Source organism: Cavia porcellus, unplaced genomic scaffold, assembly GCF_034190915.1.
Source record: "Cavia porcellus strain 051 isolate PalLab524CR breed Dunkin Hartley unplaced genomic scaffold, mCavPor4.1 scaffold_6, whole genome shotgun sequence".
NCBI classification, from domain to species: Eukaryota; Metazoa; Chordata; class Mammalia; order Rodentia; family Caviidae; genus Cavia; species Cavia porcellus.
In genome coordinates this window covers 19,217,480-19,239,053 of record NW_026947489.1, presented here as the reverse complement: position 1 = coordinate 19,239,053, position 21,574 = coordinate 19,217,480, and the positions used below count along the sequence as shown (strand labels likewise).

The window sequence follows — 21,574 nt, the reverse complement described above, 5'->3', positions numbered from 1 at the left end:
ATATGCTCCTCATCTTAATCTCACTTTCTATCTGCCTCCCTGACCTCACCAGTAATGCCTCTTAGCTGCTTCCTCTGCACCCAGAAAGACTCTTAAGGCACTCACTCTCTCAGGCTCTTCTGTGTGTAATTTCCTTTACAGATCCCTTCCACTAAGAATATTTCTCAATCATGTGGCTCCAGAGAATGTTATTTTTTTTGTAACTGTTGGAACACTTACATCAAATTCTTAGTGTTGCAGGGGTAAAAAGCCAACACTGTTGTGTAGCTTGTGCCAAGTTGCACACTTTTATATTTCATCTTTAGGATAACTTCATGGTGTATACACACTCATTCTTCTTGAGTATATAAAAATCCCGAATTTTGGAGAAATCTAATTACTTGCATACGTTTTCATAATATGCAATGCCAGATCCAGGATATGAGCCTCATCTGTCTGTCTGATTCTGAAGTGAATGCATTTTTCAGTGTGTTATGCTGTCTTTCAGGACAGGTTTAATGGACTTAATATGCAGGATTTTAAAATTTGTGAGGACCAGTGACCATTTTTTATTTCATAGTATCGATTCTGGCCTCTACCAAATCCATAAAACATATACTATTACAGACCCAAAGGATGACACTCACAATTGCTTGACTGCACAACCTTTTATGTTCAATCATACAATACCTTCTGACCCTTCCAGGACACTCAGAGTTTCAGTGGGGCTCATGTTGGTGCTGGAAAGCTCAGATGCTATAGTCGATATAACTCTAATATATGGAACAACTTAAAGTCAAGAAGCCAGGAAGTTAAGCCCCACTTCTTTGCTTCCAGTTGACGTCAGCTTCAAGCACAGAAATTCAGGAGAGCTCAGTGCTGTCTGAAAAGGCCTCGAGGCCATCTCATACCATAGGATCCCATTCTAATTGCAGTGGCAGCATGCACAGGCTCCAAGGGCAGTTAAGCAGTGTAGAAAACTTCTATAATCATGAAGTACCCAGACTCTATGCATAGTGGAGCTACAAGGAAATCAGGACCTCACACAGGCCAGCTGTTTCACACTGTGTGTCCGAGTCTAGTGGTTGAAAACAGAGTTTCGATGAACTTCAGGACTACAGGATTGTGTTTCTGCCCTGCCCTGTCCCGTCCTCTTCTTCTCCTTCATCTTGACTGAAGGCGCACTCCTGGATCTGCCGGTCTAGCTCAGCGATGCTCCCATCCTGATCTGAGTTGCCCTCTGAGTTGTAGTCAATCTCTTCCATGCAGGCTGGCTCGTCATCTAGGTCTGAGGTGTTGCTCCTGTTGCACCTGCCATGGGTTCCCAATGTGCGGAGAAAAATAGGAGAAGGAAGGGAAGGGAAGGTACCGAGGGGAAGGAAATTAGGAAGAGGGGGATGGAGGAAAAAAAAAAGAGGAAATTAAAAGAGAAATTGTCCAGAAGGAACAATAATTACAGTTACCTGTAACAAGAGGATGAAATTTCTCTCCCTGAGTTGTAATCTCAAGACTTGTTGTTCTGTTAAATGAGTTACATATAGACACTGCTGTATTCTCAACCATTGCCTTGGTATTGAGCAAGAAGTCTTGGGAGACCTATGGGTTTCTCTGCTTGACAGTAGACTGCATTTTTAGGCCTATCAGATTTCCAATTACAAGATCTGGACAGGCTCATGTATTTAGGGTCCCCACAGTTAGTAAACAAGCTCAAAAGGCTGTCACCAAGTGTCTAAAAATGCCGTGCCATCTACTCCCAGGAAAGAGCAAAAATGGATTCAGGGTGCATAAAACTCAAAGTCCTCATGCTTCCCATTTTCACAAATAGCACTGTGAGACATAACACATAGCTCTCCTTTCTCGTGATGAATGGTATGCTGAAATTTAAAAATTAATGCAAGTTGAAATTAAAATATGAACGCATAAGAAAGGACACAGCATTCTGAGTCTGCTCTGTTTGTGCATCCCCATGCTGCACCCCTCTCCCCACCATGTAAAAAATAGAAGAGCAGTGAGGACTGATCAGTAAGAGATAGAAGGGGGCAATAGGAATCACCCAAAGACTGCTACATATTCCACACAGGGGGGATTTCCTCCTGAGGATATATATCTCCCTCATTTGCATAAGATACCTTTTTTCCCTAAGACTTCCTAATCGCTCCCTACTTAGGACTTAACCAATTAGGATTAGCAGCATGCTGAGTTTCTACTCTGTGATTTATAGAAAGCAAGCACTTCATAAATCAGGGAGAGCTGTTCATCCACCTGCCTCGCCATAAACAATGAAAATGGGTAATCAGCGGCATGGTTACATGGTAGCTTGGGAAATGAATCAGAGGCCAGTTTCTTAATTGTCTACTGACAGATGGGAGCTGTTTCCATGCTCTCCAGACCCTCTGTGTCCCACACTGGAGGTCTGGTGGGACACAGCTAGAATGGAAAAGAAGGGGAAGAAATACGAACCTTGTTTCCACAGCACTACAGCATTAAATTGATATCATATTTTACAGGCTGAGTTGTGGATAATAAAGTAGTTGGGTAAAGGAAGGTAAGAGCTGCCCCAGCTGTAACACAATTTCAAATCTGCAGGACCTTGAGTGTTAGAAACTCACTTGCCACCATGCTAAACATAGAAGTGTGTTGCTATACACCATCAAGAGCCTGGCTTTAAACTGTAGCTGTGAGAGTTTGGGGGGAAAAAACCTTGATCTCGTAGAATGGCAATAATAAATGCCTCAAGAGTTTAGGTGAATACTAAGTGAGAAAACACATGGATGCTGTCTGGTAGAGTGCTCTGTGAAATGAAAGCAATCAACAAATTTTAATTCCATGGCTCTGCTGCAGATGCTAAAGCTGGTACAACATGGTGTGAAAGGAGAGTATGCATTTAAATTTGTTGTTTCACACCTGGGTTACTGCAGTGCCTACTGAAATCATTCAAACTGGCACTGCTGATGTCTCTAAAATGTGGTTTGTATTATGTCATTTCCAAATTCAGGAACTGCAATGGCTCTTTGCTGCTTCCTAACGCAGTATGAGTATCTGGTGGATGGGACTTCCCTGGTGGATGGCACATCCCTGCAGGGTCCAGTTGACAGAAGCCTACCAGTAAAACCCAACAGTCCTACCTGTCAGGTCCTGTCTTTCTTCCATGTACAGTCTAGTCCACTCACCCACATACCTGGAATCTCTCCCTACAGCCAACTTGATATTTGTTTTTGTTGCAATATTTCAAAAATACAAAATCAATATTTTCCCACCTTAACACATGCAATCAGCTTTGCAGATATAGATATGTAGATATTCCAGTTTCTCAATATGCAACCACATATGGTGTACCTTTTTTTAAAAGTTCATCTAAATGTCTATCAAATGACTTTTCTTTTCTCTTGGATATGGTGTCCCCCTGTGTAGTCTAAATTGTCCTTTAACTCACAGAAATTCTCCTGTCTTAGCCTCTTGAATGCTGGGATGATGGGCTGTGCCACCATGCCTGGTCCAAAGACTTTAAAAATAAACTTCTTTCTTACTGCAGACTTCTAAATATTGACCTTTACATATCTGCTTAATTAAGTTTGATAGAGAGTTTGGCAATAGTCAGACAGTGAATAGAGTCCATGACTTGGCTGCATTCACTTCTTGTTTATTCTATAGACTGCCTAGGGCATTTTGAGAGCACAGTAGACATACACTAAAAGGTGGTCAAATTGAAAATGCAACAGAGAAATATGTTAAAAAATCATATTGTGGGTCATCTTTGGGGGAATTATGTTTTTTCTTAATTTCTTTGTCAGAAGCTTTTGTCCAGAGGTCTTACTTTTCGAAGATTTTATGCAGGAATTATACCATATTCAGTGTACTACTTCACTTTGAAGATGTAAGCAAAGATGGTTTCTTTTGTCACATGGGGAGATGTAGGTAAGAGTACAAACCATAGATATGCAAGATGAGTTAATCTATGGATCTAATGAACAATATGAAAATGGAAGTCCCTTTTGTGTATCACCCATGCTGTCCTGGCTGCAGTCATTTTGACCATGGGGAAGAGGCAGAAGCCACATGGTGGCAGTTGGTGAATAAGGTGGCTGAAGACACCTCGAGTTGTTTTTACTGACAAAAATTGCTGCAAGTTGAAAATATAAACTGCTTCAGAAAATGGCAAGAATTACAGGAAGAGTGTGTTCCATGGGGGGAGAAATATTTTGAGGGGAATTAATGACCATGTGTCTTTTACTATAATTTTTTAAATTAAACATTTAGCACTATCATTGATCATAACTTGTAGCTCAGACTTCCATGCCAAAAACAATAAGCAGCTGATCATAAAAAAAACTTACATAAATGGCAAAACATACACGGTCTAGAAGATTGAACATAGTAAAGATGACCTCTATCCTAAAATCAGCATTCAAGTTTAACACAATTCTAAACACAATCTCAAAAGTAATTTAATTTATTTACATAGGATAGCTCTAATCTGAAATTTACATGTAAAGGAAATGGATCTGGAAGTAGCTAAATCAACTGTGAGAAGAACAAAGTAGGAGAAATTCTCCTCAATTTTAAGACTTACCTAGTGGTAGGAATCAAAGATAGGATGTTGCTAGGAACATGACAGACACACATCAACAGAGGCGGGAAACACAGAGACAAATCCATACAAGTAAAGCCAACTGATTGTTGACAAAAATGTGGAAGCAATTCAATGGGGGAAAAGATCATCTTCAACAAAGATAATGGAGAAGCTGGATATTAGGGAAGGGGAGATTTTAAAAAACGGAGAGGGTAAAAGAAGAATGAGAACTTATTATGTCCCACAAGGGATGTAGACATTATGTACTGCAAACATGCCCTGATAAAAATCAATTTAAAAGACAGAAGATACCCTTCCTCAAAATCTCACACTTCATACAAAGGTAAAGCTAAATGGATAAGTTCTGAAACAAAACATAAAACCATACACCTTTTAGGAAAATATTGTTCAAGTCTAGGGCTACACAAAGATATCTAAGAAATGGCATTATAAACATGATCCATAGGAGAAAAAAATATATACTAGGTTTCATCCAAAAGAAACTTTTGTTTTGCAAAGCTTCATTAAGAAAAAAAAAATAGACTACCATGAAAAAAATAGTGTAAAAAATACTTATCTGATAAAAGACTCATATCTGGAATTTGTAAACAACTCTTAAAATAACTATGAAAATCTGTTTAGAAAACATGAAAGTGACAAAAAGAAAATATTTCCATGAAGAAGACATACAGAGGTCAATTGGGAACATGAGAAGCTATTTTTCCATGCTAGCCATTACAGAAATTTAAAGTAATATTATTAGTATCAGTACACTTGTATAAATAGAGAGAAAATAGAATGAATCACAATATAAAATGCTGGAGATCTGTAGAAGAACTAGATTTCTAATACATGTTTGGTGTAAATTTGCTGCCATTCTGGAAAATAGGATGTAAAGTATTAAACATGAAAATACAAATTTTATAAGATTTAACAATTGCACTTTTTGGCATTTATCCCAGGGAAATAAATAGTTATATCCAAGCTAAAACCAGTTCATAATTGTTTGTTGCAGATTTACCTGAAATAAATCTCAAAACAATCAAAATGTTCTAAAACTGGTGAATGGTTCAACCTATGAGGTAGATGAATTTTATACTACTTGACCATCAAACAGAATTAACTACTGGTTAATGAGTCAATCTTGGATTATAGAACATGGATGTCTCTTAAGGGCATAATGCTCAAAGAAGAAAAAGTGGATTTCAAAAACTGATGTGCTGTTTGAGTCCATTTACAGAATTCTCAAAATGACACAATTATGGGGTAGAGAACCAGTCAGCTGCCAACAGGGCTCACGGACGAGGTGAAAGAACTTTGTGGTGATGGACCACTTTTGTGTCTGTGGTAGTTACATGAGCCTAAACTGGGAGGTGGGAGGTGACACTTACGAAAGTACACACATATTCAATGCCAAGGTGGGGTTCCAGCTTCTACACAGCTCTAAGTGTCATAGTGTGTTACCACTGGAAGAAACTGCCTGAAATACATGCAGGCCACTATCATGTCTTTGCACATTTCTCAAAGGCTAAATTAATCTCAAAAGCTAAAAATTTCCCAGAGCTAACAAGTCAAAATTAAAAATATAAAATGTTGGGAGAGGAAAAGAAGGGAAAGAAAGAAGAGAAAGAATCCTGTGTTGTTTTTCATGTATACCTATTCCCCACGAGGAATGAAATCATTATTCACTGCAAAAATGTACTAATAAAATTCTAATTTTAAAATAAAAATCCATGACGACTATTCCCATTAATATATTTAGGATCTATAATGATATTTAAAATAAACAGGCAACTCAAAACTCTCAAGCCCTTTTCTTACCACACTATGTTGGCCATTAGATTATATTGTTTATCTCATTTTCTCTTGAGAATGTTCTTTCCATTTGCTTTTTTATTTGAAATGTTTAATGTTTCAACCCAAAATCTGTTTTTCATGTTTCATGCTATTTGCCCATGGCTACCATATCTTCTTTAGTTCACGTACAACTTTATTATGCATGAGCATACAGGACCCTTCCTGCTCTTGGCCTCTTGAATCTTCAGCTTCAGCCCTTTCCAGCTGTCCTTGCACCCAACATGTTTGAGACCTGATTTCCTACATGCATATACTGAACCTGCTACTCTGCTTGTCTTTTTTGTGGCTTTCCAGGCTATGGGAAGAGTTCTCATCCATCTACCCTACTCACCCTGAGAATCAAGGGGAGTCTTCTCTGGCTCTTCTTTCCTGTACATACTTGAACTCATCCATCCTATGTCTTCTCCCCTGCCCCAGTATGTTCTGGTTTTGATGTTAACATTAACAGTGATCTTTGCCTGACTGTCTCCTCCTTTAAGCAGGTATTATGGTCTGCAGGCTCAGTGCCTGGCATGGAGTATAACCTTGAAAGTTATTTTCAGACAAATGAGCTAAAGAATAAATGAATGCATCGCAGTTCATTAAGACAGAAACCTTCTACGCATAGGAAGAGGATACCAATTAGGAATCCAAGTTATTTGATCCATATTTTCCATGTCAGCTTCACTTAGGATTTTCTATTACTTTGTCAATATCTAAAACTTAAATAAATAAAGGGTCTTTGACAAAGATAACTGCTGAGGAGAACTGATTTTGCTATGCACAGAAATGAAATACTTAAATAATGTGTGCATTTGAACAGTCAGGAGCTCCCTTTCAGCCTACACAGAAATAATATCAAAATGTTAACTAAAATGAAGAAAATATTCAAAGTAAAATTTTAAAAATAATACTACGTCTTAAATAAAACTGGTAATATTAGAATGCTTACAATTCTGTTGATTTCAGAATCTTACATTGATTCAAGATGGTAGGAACTGTTTGCTTTAGTCAGAATTGACTAAGTTAAAGCAATGCAAATTTTGGCAGAAGTTATACCCTGTATTACTACTTTTTGGTTCCTTCCTGGAGATGTGGTTTCCATCTAAAGAGTTGGCAATCTTCAGTAACAACAATCTTCTCTAGATGAAGTTACATATGATAGTGGAAAATATTCATTGTGTGAGTCCTAAATAGTGACTGTCACTAAACAGCTTACAGCAATGGGCAAAGTTCCTAACTCACCAAAGACTTCCCTCTCAGTGTTCAGAACAAGTTCTAGATATTTCAGATGAAAATCATATTAAGTCATCCCTTGGTATTCATGGGCAGTACTTTCCAGGATCCCCACAGATATTAAAATCAAGATGCTCAAATACCTTATATGAAAGTTTTCTAATTTTATACAATCTATACATATTCTTCTATATACTATAAATCATCTCTGGATTACTTATAATGCCTAAAAATGTCAATGCTATGTAAATAGTTTATACTATATTGTTTAGGTAACTAATTAGGAAAAAAAAAAAACCTCTGCACATATTCAGCAGAGATGTAATTAAAATATGTATATATCTGAATTGAAGTTAGTTCAATCCAGGATGTAGATATCCATAAATATGGAGGACCAACTGTTTTTAACCATGAAGAGTGATTTAAGGTTTAAGTAAGGGAATGGTATTAAATTGTCTTACAAATTTCTTAACTATACTACGAGAGCGGAGACCTTTATTCTCAAGCTGGGCCTCTTCAGATTTTCTTGGAAAATGCCGGAATTATCTGAGTTCCCCTCGAAGGCCCTTCAGAACACTAAAATTCTTTGATATTTAACCTTATAGTATCATTCATCTTATCATTTCATGTATAGTTCTTTAGATAATATTGTGCTTTCTATTGGCATGTCCTTCTCATGCCTGTGTCCAGCATTTTTCCTTTCCTATCAATAAAAATCCAAAGTATTATTTAAAGTCTAACTTGGACATTTCTTAATTGCTCTATCTGATTTCTCTTGCATCTAAGAATCGGAGCTATCACATAACATTTGGTTGTCCACCTTGTATTTATCTCTGCGCAGTTCATCACAGCACCAGTCTAAATACAGGACAACAGACACTGAACTCAGTGCCTGCAATTACTCCCAGCCCGGGCTCTCAACCTCAGCCCTAGTGCCCTTTGGAGCAAGTTCCTTCTTTGCCATGGGGCTGCCCTGTGCACAGTAGGATGGCTACAGATTCATTAGCCTCTAGAAGCTGGCAGCACTAACTATAATAACCAAAACATCTTCAGATGTTTGTGAAATGTGCCATTGGAGGGCACAGGAATATTCAGATTGTGGAATAAAATAAAAACATTAAGAACCAATGATTAAAGAGCCTAAGAGTTGAGGAAGTTAGGATGATTGGAAAGAAGCAAAATGAAGTAAATTTTGAGACATAAAGATAATGTGAAATAAAAGAAAATAGAAAGAGAAAATACTCATTAAAGATTATTGTGATAAAGAAAGGAAATATCTAGGAATGAGATTCCTTCCCCACACCCCACAAAGATGATGGAAAGCTTCAATGACAATAAAAAGCCAATGTTGTGAAGCTGTCAGTTTTCTACAATTAAATTAGACATTTAATTCAATAAAAGTACCAATGATATAATCATCCAGAAACATCAAAGCACTCATTTTAAATCCAATACCAAGATTCCCCTGTCAAGTAAGAGTAGTATTATCTTTTTTCTGGACATTCAATCCAATAAAATTTGTCAAGGAAACCCCAGGATATTAAATATCAAAAGAAAAGAATAATATTATTAAGTTATTGATGCTACTACTGTGTACCTGGGAAACAGAAGAGAATCAATTATTAGCACATTTCAGAAACAGTAAGTATTGATTTAGGTGAAAAATTGAAGACAGATATAAATGTTAGAGGAGTTTTGTTATTCAAGTGTAAACTAGTTAAAAATTTGATTTTAGAAAATTTCATTCACAATAGAATCAAGGTAATGTTTGTAAAATATTTACTCACAAAACTAATAAGAAATTGTAGGCCACATGGAAAAAACAACAAATATCACTGTTAAAATGATATTTTAATATTTTACATGTTAAAATGATAAAATTCTATAGAAAGAGAGGTATATTGAAGTGAATATTTTATCCAACTGTGTGAATTTGTGAAATTGTTATACAATTAAAAGATCAATCACTCATAAAATATATAATTCAATTGAAAGTATTCAAAGAAATCATAATGACATTAAACTATTTTAATAACTTGTTAGGGCAGCTAATAAAGTGTAAGATAATGAAATGCAGTATTTTGTTGAGGAATATTCAGATAGTGCAATAAAATAAAATTTTGAAATGAAGATTCTGTTGTACATACAAGTTATCATGTTGTAAAAGGTTCTTTTACATGATTCTTCCACCAGAAACCCTGCCCTGATTTTGGCATGGAATCATGTCACACCCCTGCCATATAGCACAGTAAAAATATTCTATGTAGCTTAAATGTGCTAAAAGAACACTTATAAAATATGAAAAGACAATACCATTATTTATATTTTATGAACATAGAATCCTTACGTTTGACACTAAGGGCAATTGAACTCCTTAAAAGAATATTTATAAAGCAATGTGGAAATCTAAAACCTGAGTAAAATATTTCAAAGAATGTAAGAGCAGAGAAAATTTTGTAAATGTGCAAAACTGTCAAATGGTGTTATCTCTATATATTTAAAGAGCTTTTATAGCACAGTGGAACGAAATCCTCACTGGTGGGAAAAGATTGATGATATGAGAAGTGATATACTAAGATTATAGAGACAGAAATATAAGTAGAAATTAAGGTGAAAAATAAAATGAAGACCTAAAGTAAAATAAGCATAAATCAAATTATAGAATGTTATTTTTTACATATGAAGTTGATACATGAAATATAAGAGGATTAGGAATCTCGCTAGAAAGGGTTTAGGTAAGTAGTAAATTTGAAAAGCGATGTCTTTTAGAGAATAATGTGACAAATACACTTCAAAAGCTTTAGAAAAAATGCAGTCTTTTGCTCATTTATACAACATCAATTAGAGAAACAGAGGGAGTTATTTTATGTACCAGGAAGCTAATTTCAGCCTTTTTTGTTAAGGGAGAAATATGGAAGCAGAATAGCCTGATATTTCTTACCTGAATGTTCCAAACAAAACAAAATGAAAGCAAAAAAGAATTATTTCAGATATACTACAGCTGAGAGGTGACTGTAATCTCCAACTCAAGGGACTATGTAAACTATATGATAAATGTATGAAATTTTAAACAAAAAATATTAGTGATAAACAATTATTTAGTAGTAAATGTTAGTAGCAAAGGTAAAGAAGCCAAATCAATCTTCTGAAGGGAAAATTGAAATATGTGGAAGTGTAGCTTTTGGAGGAAACATTTTGAAGTGAGAAACATAGCCATCAGGAAATAATTTATTACAGAAACAGCGTGGTCTGTCTAACGGGAAGTAAACAGATGATCTTTTCTCTGTGACAAACAGATAAATCAGACTTGTCTTTGCTTTGTGTTAAAATTGAAGAGAACAAATTAAGAGTTGACACAACTCATTTATTTATATATAATTTTTACTTATGCATTTTTAAAAATTAAAGATTTCAAGCGACATTTTACTTAGCATAGAGTAGAGAAAAAGTAGTATATTTGAGGTAACAGAAATTTAAGTTGGAGCCTTAATAGACGTGGCCACAGTTGTTTCTTGGTATTTTGTTCATCATTCATTTAATCACTTGCATCATAATTTATTCAGCATCTAGTAGGAGACCAAAGGTAAAAGATGAAAGAGTAAATTTCATAAATCAAGAAATTGAGGAAATCATAATCATATTTGAAGCAACATGAATTAAGATAGAAACTACCAGGAAAGAAACTAATGAAATTCACAGAGAACACATTGGATAAATCTAAAAGATCAAAGAAGATAACAGATAAAGAGAATCCAATTCACCTTATAAAATTATAACTTAAAAATAAACTATATGTGAAAGAAGATAAGAGGTACGAAAATAAAACATGGAAAGAAAAATGTAATGGTAAAATTCATAGGTCAAAGATATAATAGAAAAATCCTCAAATACAGAAAGATTTAAATTTGAAGATCAAAGACACACATAATACACAAGAAATAAGACAGAATGAATTATTCACAGCAAGATGTTTATAATACTTTAGCCAATCACACAACTCTGAGCACCTTCTTTTTGTGTTAACCAGTGTGCTTAGATTCAGGAAATGTAGAAGTTTGAACTTTAAGATGAAAAAATATGTTAGAAAGGAAGCATAAAAATATGCCTTCTAAATGCTTGATTTTAAATGTTCTTTGCTGTGGAAAGGCAGAGTTCAATTCTAGACTACATAACAACAATTAATCATTGTATAACTTTATAAAGGCCAGATTGCTTATCAAAATAAGATGTTGTCAGAAAGGTGAGACCTCAGAAAATACACCAGCTATTTGCTTTTTCATGAGGAAAGTGGAGGCAAGAGATGGGCAAAAATTTCAGAAAGTCCAGACAACCTAGAAAGGATCAAAATGGAGAAGAAAGCATAGAAAAAGTGTCCATGAGCACAGCATTATGTTTAATACGTAGGTCATATAATATGGAAATAATCTTTCCGTCACATAAAGTAATGCTACAAAGCCAGTCACTGTAAATACACTGATAGACTGATAGACTCAGTTCAGAAATGAAGCTAGCAATAGATGTTTAAACATACATAGAAAAGAGAGAGAGAAGAGAGAGAAAGAAACAAAGAAGAAAGGGAAGAAAGAAAAGAAAGTGCAGATTATATAGAAGACGGGGTTTAAAATTACATTGTGTATCTAGAATAGCATATTTAGATGGTAAGAAAATGATGATTGAAGACATTTATTTACTTATCAATATTTCCTAAGTTGTCCTTAATGCTAAAATGATTATCTAATGGGATAAAAAGGAGATTAAAAAGTTTTTAATCTAAAAATGGTAAATGTAGAAATAAAAAAAGGGGGAATAAGTAGAGAAAGAAAGCATCAATAAAGGAATGAGAAAGCGAATGAGGAAGGAAAAGACAGAGACAGAAAGGGAAAAACGGATGAACAAAATGATAAAATACGGTTGGCAGGTGTCCCTGGCACGGGCTCAGATGTTTATCCACATCCTACCACCACTCAGCCCATTATTCTATATTATTTGAGCAAAATTACAAAAGTCCAGCAAAATGCAATGAAAACGTCATCCACACTTCAGCCAGTTCGGGTCTTGCAGGCAAAGCTTGCATCCACCTCTGTTTTGAAATCTTCCCTGAGAACCTTAGCAAACCTGGCCCGTTGTCATTAGTTCAGACAACTTAGCTTGACCACTCTCTGCAACATGTTACTTGCATCGTGTCTAATATGACTGCGCATGGGAAGAAATGATTCTATCTGCCTTGACCTTGGGGTGGTTGCAAGGGTACTAGTTGCCCTGTCTTGTGCCCAGGATAGTGGGGAGCAGTGAGGTGGTACAAGACAGACCCATGTCATTACCTGTTTGCTCAGTCCAAAGTGCCTCTCACCCTGATCTCAGTTTAGCAGACCAAAACATCTGTGCAGATGGAAACTAAGGCCAACATTCCACATAGCAGAGACCACAGCACAGTTTCTATAAGGGAGCTGCTAACCTCCATGGGAACAGCTTTCTCTGTCTCGCATAGAGTCAGCTCCTGCTGAATGATATGCATGGTAAGGGTGGGTTACAGTAATTTGAGAAAAATCAGGAGGTTCTCTGTTTCCGACTTTGTTCCCCTTTTCTTCCCTTTCTATTTCCTCTCCTCCATCCTCTTCCTCCTCCTCCTCTGTACCTCCTATTTTTGAAGATGACAAGTTCAACGAGAAGGATCACCAATTCAAATTGAAATCATATAATGAAAAGAAACCAAACCGAGTCTATCCATAGGATGGACCTTTACACTCGGAATCCAGATAACTTGTCAATGGCTCTCATTCATCTTTTTCACCTGATTTCCTCGGGAGAAAGGCACATTGGGCAGAGCTGGAACTGGGGCAGGCAGAGTAAATCAGAAACAAAACAAAAACTTAAAACCAGGCAAGGAGAGCTGGGGGTTAAGCTCAGTGGCATAAGCACTTTCCTGGCAAGTGCAAGGTCATGAGTTTGATCTCCAGACAAGGAACTGTGTGTTTGAATCCTGGATTAACATACCAAGTAAAAAGAAGAATTTGCTTTCTCTGAGTCTCATTGTCCTTCAGCTGTAAAATAGGAGTCTCACCAACTTTCTTCTTACAATAATAAAATAGAAGCAATTTCTTAACACAAAATCTCACACATAAGTACTCAAATGAAATTTTATGCCTCTTTTCCTTTTCATGGCAATGGGAAGGAAAACATGAAATATTCTTAACTTGGCAAGATCATCATCTTCATCCTCAAACATAAACCTATAAGCGCAGCTCTCCAACAGGCTCTAAGCCGAGCCATTAAAAACTCTGTATCCCTGGCAATTCTTCCCAGCCAGCCTGTAGAGCAATTTGCAACTTTATGATGTGATAAATAGAATTTCTTTGTTTTGATTTTTCATTTGCATATTTATTGAGATATGACGATCTTAATTAGTTCTGCTTTTTTTGTTTTGTTTGTTTTCTTGGTTGGGGAAAGACAGTTTTCTCCAGCACAAGATAATTTTGCATGCTAACGGGGTGAACAGAACCAAGCCTGTGGCATTTGCTTGATGTTGAGGCTGCTTAAATGCAGCTTCCTGAATTCTTTCTGCACTTGTTTCTCTTGAAATGCTGAGGTAATGCTCAAGACTTGGACAGATGCCAGACCTCAAGAGGCAGCCACCTACTGAGAAGCCAGAGGAGAACACTTTTAAAATTCCAGAGGCTCATATTTATCCAACAGGCTCTCCCCAGCTGCCTATCACCCATCTCCTTCTTTAAAAAACCAAACACCACCAAATGCCTTTTTCCAAAGATATTGCAACTCTGTCTGCATCTCAGCCTGCGAAGGCTGGAAAAGAGCAGCTCTGATGTCCCTAGGGGCTGTCTCAGAAGGAAGACAGTATTTGGACTTGCAGCCCATCACAGCCTTTTCCTCCTTGATCCTGTTTTTGTTTTTGTTTTTTTTCTTCAGAAGTGGAGCTGTGTCAATGCCTTGCCCCTGCAAAGCAGCACTAGTAGTTTATTAGACAACTTGTAAACAACTGAAGACATACTGATTGTGCCCACTAAGAAAATCCCAGCGTCATCACCCAGAACAATTAACATTAGGTTCCCCAGGGTTTTGTGTTTGTCAGGTTCTTCACACTATCACAAACTCTGTCACTGATTCAACACTTTTAAGAGGAAGGGCATAATTTATTATTTCCCTATGTTTTTACTTAACTGGAATAATGAAACACTTGGGAAAGGACAGAAAGTACACTCTGCTAATCTACTGAATGCTAAGCGCTTTGCTTCTGTTCTCACCTCACTTAGAAGCCAACAGACAAATCTACAGGGTAAATTTTTACCATCCCTAATTTGCAGTTGGCAAAAGAAAGACTATAGAGGATTAGGCAATTTTTTCAATATCTAAAGCTGTCTGTGGCATAGTGTAATCGAATAAAGCCAAAGATTCCTGTATTCTACAATTTAATCAGCAAATATTTATGCATGCAGTTTGTCTTGTGTCACTGGAAGAACTGGATGTGGCATTAATTCAGCCAGAATCAAAGTCATGGGCTCTGTCACGTGACCTAGAGGTCTAGCAAAAGCCCACTGTCATTTTTACAAGAGTTAGGAAAATAAGTTTGACTTTTCATTGAATAAGATACTGAGGATAGCCTAGAGAGTTGTGGTACAGACCTCCATCAGAGTAGAAATAGAGGAGAAAAAGGGAGAAGAGCAGAAGACCAGAAGATAGTAGGTTACAAAGAATGGGAACCAAAGAGAGACTGTGGGGAGATGTTTAAAATGAAACCTAATCAACCAATTCAGTAGCACAAACTTCTGTCTTACATCCTTGCAATGGATGTGCAAAGTATATTGACTGAATAATCCCAAAGGAAAGATATGTATAATGCTGACTCATTGTAGATGGAAGTCCATAGCTAAAATATTAACGACTGTCTGTGAGACCTTTCAATATGGAATTGCCCACTGATGTTTCAGATATGCACTTTATTTATCTAATAAAGTTGAAGCTCTATCAAGCCGGACCACATCCATTTGCCCAGGCTTTTTTCTTTAAACTCACTCAGCGTTACAACAGAGCTGAGGTCTGGTGTGCCTGGTTGGTTATACTCTGTACCTAAAGAACTAAAAGTTGACTAATGCATTTAGGTATCCACATCTTATGTCGCACAAGTATCCAAATAATGTGAGATGGCCCAAAACCACTTGAGTAGGAGCAGTGTTTATAGGTAAATCGGGCTGTCAATTTAGAAATGAATGACACACGGATACTGTTAGTGTCCAAAAGGTGCTAATTTCCATCTCTATTTTTGTATTGGTTCTACATACATGATACTAGATAGGCATGGGTACTGTTACAAAGCTGATACAGATAAGGTATTTTGTCATTTGATACATCCTCCCAGCACTGGAACATTTGGTACAATATAAATTTTCAGTCAAAACAACAACAAAACAACTTAGAAGGTCATGGGATTATCGAATTGTGATTGTACATACCTCAACTAAACTCCTGTGAAACTCATCACCATCACTACCTCCTCGCAAAATAGCATTTCTTTCTGCTGGAGACAAACTCAGAAAATCTAGAAAGAAGAATGTATTTCCTGAAACTACTTAGATTTGTGTTTAATTTGTGGTACAGCCTCCTCTGCTAAGTGGTATCACCACTGCAATTTTATATTAGAAAGATTTTTCTTTTCTTATATGCTTTGAAGCCACAAAGATATAAACTTGGCTATGGGATAAAAATTAAGCAACATAAACATGAGCTACTCAATGGGAAAGATTGAGTCATTTCTCAGAGAAGAGGAAACAAATGAAATTTTAATAAGCACAGGTTCTGAGATTAGGGAAAGTTAGAAATATAATTAATCTCTACATTTATTTTCTGACGCACGATCTTACAGACATTCCTCTTAACTACTGTTCTGCACTTATCTGCTATGAAACCCTTAATGTTATAAATACTTCTATATTGTTAGTTTTAAAACAGAAATGAACACCGTCTATTGTGCCCAGCCAATGAATGTGGAATGCCATTCTGCAATTTTCTTATTTCAAAAGTGCTCATTTTTAACTCCTCCACAGTTTTCTCTTTTTGACACTATTTTATGTTCTGATTAACAGCTTTGACTCATAATTGCTCACAAAAGATATGCAAATAATAGTGTTAGAGATGCCAAGACAGTGAATGATAGCTTTAAAGCGGCTTAAGGCCATGAGTATTGAAGGAAATAAAGGGTAAGGGAATAAAGGATAAATGTCCAGAGTCAACTGAGAGCCCGTTGAGATGACTGGGAAATTCTATGATGCTAGAATTTAGAACCACTCCACTGCCTTTCCTCTCCTAAGAATATCATCTGATACCATTTGGTTACTATTCTCTCCCTTCAAAACGTTGAATTTCATAAATCTTATATATAATTCTGTCTCATGAAACTTACAGAAAATAAATCTTTTCAATGTCAACACCATTGCTCTATTTAAAATGGAGACATATGATTATTTTTTAGATCTAGGTTTGCATATATTAGTGAGGTTCGTTCGCTGTTTGCTTTTTTGTTTTTCAGGCAAGCTCCATCCAGTCTCTTATTCATTTCCTGTGTGCAACCCAAACGTGTTTTATAAGAGTCCTAAAGTCCATGATCGCTGGTCAGGTCATTTCTGACAAAATCTGATGCAGTGACCTGGCTCGTAAATATGAATATTGCTTAGAAGTCTCTCTAGGAAAGCCTGAGATAACAGAGTGGTTCATGCACAAACCATATTGTTCTTTCTCCTCTCTTGGGCCTAAGAACTCAAGTCATTTATCTCCTTGGTTCCCCGAACAAAAGGAATCCATCTTTCAAAATATTTGATAGTCCCACAAGATGCACCCCTCTTCCTTAGCCTTGGCATGTAGCGGCAGGGTGAGAAGCTACAACTCTAACTCCCTCATCTATGTTTCTTTTTCTTCCATCCTGCCTCAAAGAGTTTGGAATAAGCAGAAAATAAATCATATCTTGCTGACATATAAAAGCATCATTATAAATGCCTCTATGTGTCAATCTCTTTATCCAGAGGATGCTGAGGGCAGATATCTGTCTCTCTCCCTCGCCCTCATTCTCTTCTTTCTTCTTTCCTTCCCTCCTCTATTTAAACTCTTTCCCCTCCCTCTCTCCTTCCTTCCCTCCATCTCTTTCTCTCCTTCCTTCTCTCTTTCCTTCATCTAGTGACACTAACTCCACTGGAGAATTTGGTAGGCCTTGTGATATTATAAGGAGTTTCACAAACTTCACTGTACACTGTGAGATACCTCTGGTTGGATGATCTGTAGCTAAAAAGAAATCTTTCTGCATACTTAGAACAATGTGTGGAATTCAGAGCTGTCTCTAAGGCCTTGAAATGCTTTGACTCAAATGCAAATCCTGCTTTCCCAAATACCTCCTCCTCTTCACTAAACTCGAAGTGCCTATATAATTAGCAACTAAAAACATAACATGAGTACACACTGAAATATAACTTGAGGTAGATGCTGAAGCCATACTGTAGGAGCAAGTGTTGACTAGACAGCAGCACTGATGAGCATGAAGCTTGACGTCACACAGGTGTATCTACAGGTAGGTAGGTGTTAAACAATGAGGTTCTCATCTGGAAAGATGAATTCCATAATTCAAATAATGGAACAGACTCAAGACACATAATGCAGCCAAGAATATAGCTCAGTGGCACAGTGCCTGCCTGGTAAGTGCAAAATTGTGAAATCAATTCCCAGTTTAAAAAAAAAAAAAAAAAAAAAAAAAAAAAACATAATGCAAGAGGTTGGATGTGGGATGTGCCCACAGCCCACATTTTAAAGGTTTGTTCCCCATCCTGGAGCATTTATCAGTGTAGATACTGGACCCTTTCAGAGATGGGACCCAATGGAAGGAAGTTGGGTCTCCAAGGGCTTACTCTTGAAAGAATATTGGAACTCTGGTCCCTTCTCTCTTTTCAGCTTCTAGATTATTATAAGGTGAACTGCATTCTCTGCCATGTGTGCCCAATGTGATGTGATGCCAATTCACAGCTTCAAAATAATGGGACAAACAACCATGTATGAGCCTTCTGAAACCTTTTCCTCCTTAACTTGATTGTCTCAAGCTTTTTGTCACAGTGATGTAAAGCTGAGTGACAGAGATTGAAAGATAGAAAGAGACATAGAATGATAGGTAGATACAATGATAGATTGGTAGATAAGATAGATAAAACTAGAGATACATACATCTTTAAATATTTGCATCTTATCATTTCTGTTTTCTTTAATAAATCACTTTTGTGAAACAGAATCTCTACAGAAATAGTTGAAATTTTCCTTAGGATCAAAAATTGAAATATCAGTTGCAGGCAAAGCCTCTAAGTAACCCTAATCTCCTGCTCTACCTTCTCAGAGAATTTCGGTTTTCAATCTTCTGTTTTAGGTTTTCTCAACATGCACCTGGTGAGAAAAAGGAGCTCCCACGATTTGATCTGTACATATTTCTTTCTCCAAGTGTTCAATCCTACTTTCCCACCTAATCCCTCCATTAAAATTAGCCTGTGCTCTCACCTTTCCTCAAAAGCACCTGGACCTTGCTGTTTTTCTGACTTTGTTCACATGGGCTCCACCCAGAATGCTGTGCTTCCCACCATGGCTAACTGCTGTATTTTGAAATAAACTCCAAGTTGTATTCACTACTTATAAATGTCAATGACTTTGTGGGTTAGAAATAATGACTCGTTTGACTTTGGTGCACTTATTTACTTCATGTCCTCTAGAGATCTGAAACACGTTCTGTATTTTTAACCTTTCACAGTTTTATCCCTTTCTGTCTATACACAGAAGGTGTTCAAACAAATAAAGGATATCAAAGAAAACTCCTTTTAAAAGAAAACTCATGAAACATAGACTCTGCTCATAGGTTATTGGTAACCAAGTATCTCTGCTAATTTTTAGTTGCTCTACACAGAAATTTAAATGGTAAGATTGAAGTTTGACTTATTAAAACTGAAAAAAATGCTAAAATGGTCCATTTCTTTATAAGGTTATTTGCTAAAACTTTAAGTTAATTGGAAATTTTATATGAGATGTTTCAGTTGACACAGGAAGACATTTGTGTTCTATTCTACTTCCTCTTCTCTTTTATTTCTATTTTACTTCCTACTTCATAAGAAATACAACACAAGCTATTTACACTGTAGTTGAAGAAATCTTCAGGATGGGGTAGATGTTTGAAAGCCAGTATGAAAAAAGGAACAAAAAGGGAGAAAACCCCCACAAAATCAGCAACACTATTTTAAAACTCTATTTTGCTATCTTGGGAACTGTCTTCCAAATTCTATGTTTCTATCAGGCTCTCAGGTTTCAGATAAAAGCATTCAGCGTTGCTATTGTTACAGACTAAAATAATTCTTTACACAGGCCTTTTTGTTGTAAGAACAAAATCAAATCTCCTTGCCTTCCCAAACACCCGGGGATTCTGAGTAGTTTACAGAGCAATGAATTTTGATCTCAGTTGTAGGAAGGAAAACTAGAAGACTCCTTGTTTCCGAGCACAGAGCAGAGCCAGTTACGCTTGCTCCTCCATTGACTCTGGACCACAAATTTGTGGTTGTCATATTCTACTTTAGTTAGTAGTAATACGTTCACTGTTATCTCTTGGTCATCTGCTTTATCACATGCATTTTTCCTGACGGTGACGTTAGGTGTTCATCAGGCAGTATCCATGGCACTGAGTCCATAAATCATCACTTGGAGAAATCGCTAGGTAAGTGAAGCAAGGTTGAAGTAGACATGCTGATGAGATATTATGTGATATGGAAGGTAGTATTCCTGTGTGCTGTATAGGCAAATAATCAACACATGATCCTTCAGGGGATGGAAAGTGTTTGGAATCGACTCCCATGCTGTCTAACCCAATTTTTGTGATGCCTAGTCTTTTCACAAACTGTATCAAGGAAACTAACAGCATCTTCTTGGAAAAGTTCTCTTAACTCTGATAAAACAGTTTTAATTTATTCCACATTCAGTGCTAAGGTAGTTCAATTAATGGAGAATTAACTGAAAAAAAATCAATTTTACTATAATTGTGACTATTGACCTTCAAGGAAGCATTTTGATTTGAATAGTTAAAAAAGCACATCTGAAATTAGACTGGCATAAAATGTTATAATGTTAAAGGATTATTATGGGTTTTGCTTAGGTATCAAAATATTAACCCAGTAAAATATAGTCCCTGAGGATAATAACCGTGACAGGACATTAGAAAACATGAGTAACCTATGAGAAGCAAGTCAGAGAAAGTTTGTCATAGGTAGTAGAAGGAGCTGTGACAATTTATTACAGATGTAATAAAATATGTTATGTAATATAATAAAATTTAATGTGATTTATAATATATTAGAGTAATCTGGCATTGAATAAGTAAATTAATATCATTTTTAAAAACCATAATATTCTATTATTAAGAGTTGTTACAAACATCATGAATATATATAGTTATTTTATGCATTATATATAATTAAACTGTTATAATTTATTCGAAAATCTTCTTTAACACAAATGGAAGTAGAACAGTTAGATAGATGTTTTAGTACTATCTGGTAGCATATGTTCTATTAGGTAGCTTTTTTCATTTACTAATTACTCAGCAACACAACAATAACAGTAAGAAGCACAATAAAACACATCTACTGTATTTGAAAGCTTCAGAAAGGCATCTACTAGATACTTTAAATAAATTACCTCACTTAACTCAGTGGCATTGCTTTGTAATATGCTTTTAACTCTTGATTTTATCATACAAGTAGTCTGATTCTGATTTATTATGCTACATGTCTAGCCATGTAAATATAAAACTAGTTAAAACCCTTACAGTTACTAATAATTTAATCTGTCCATTGGTCCAACAAACATTGATTATTTGTCTATAATGTTTCTTTGGTGTAGTTACGCATTGGTTAATTTAGAAAGAAGAAAGGAAACAGA

The 21,574-nt window shown here is 36.2% G+C and overlaps 1 protein-coding gene across 2 annotated transcripts in view; it reads right to left on the bottom strand.

The window, feature by feature from the left end:
* Nucleotides 1-632: 632 nt before the first annotated feature.
* The window catches only part of Agbl1 (AGBL carboxypeptidase 1), a 775,775-nt gene continuing 754,833 nt past the window's right edge, over nt 633-21,574 (bottom strand). For both annotated transcript variants that reach the window (XM_063250014.1, XM_063250013.1), the window contains exon 23: nt 633-1,290. In XM_063250014.1, the coding sequence (XP_063106084.1) occupies nt 1,095-1,290 (196 nt within the window). In that variant the 3' untranslated portion in view covers nt 633-1,094. The remainder of the gene's footprint in view (nt 1,291-21,574) is intronic.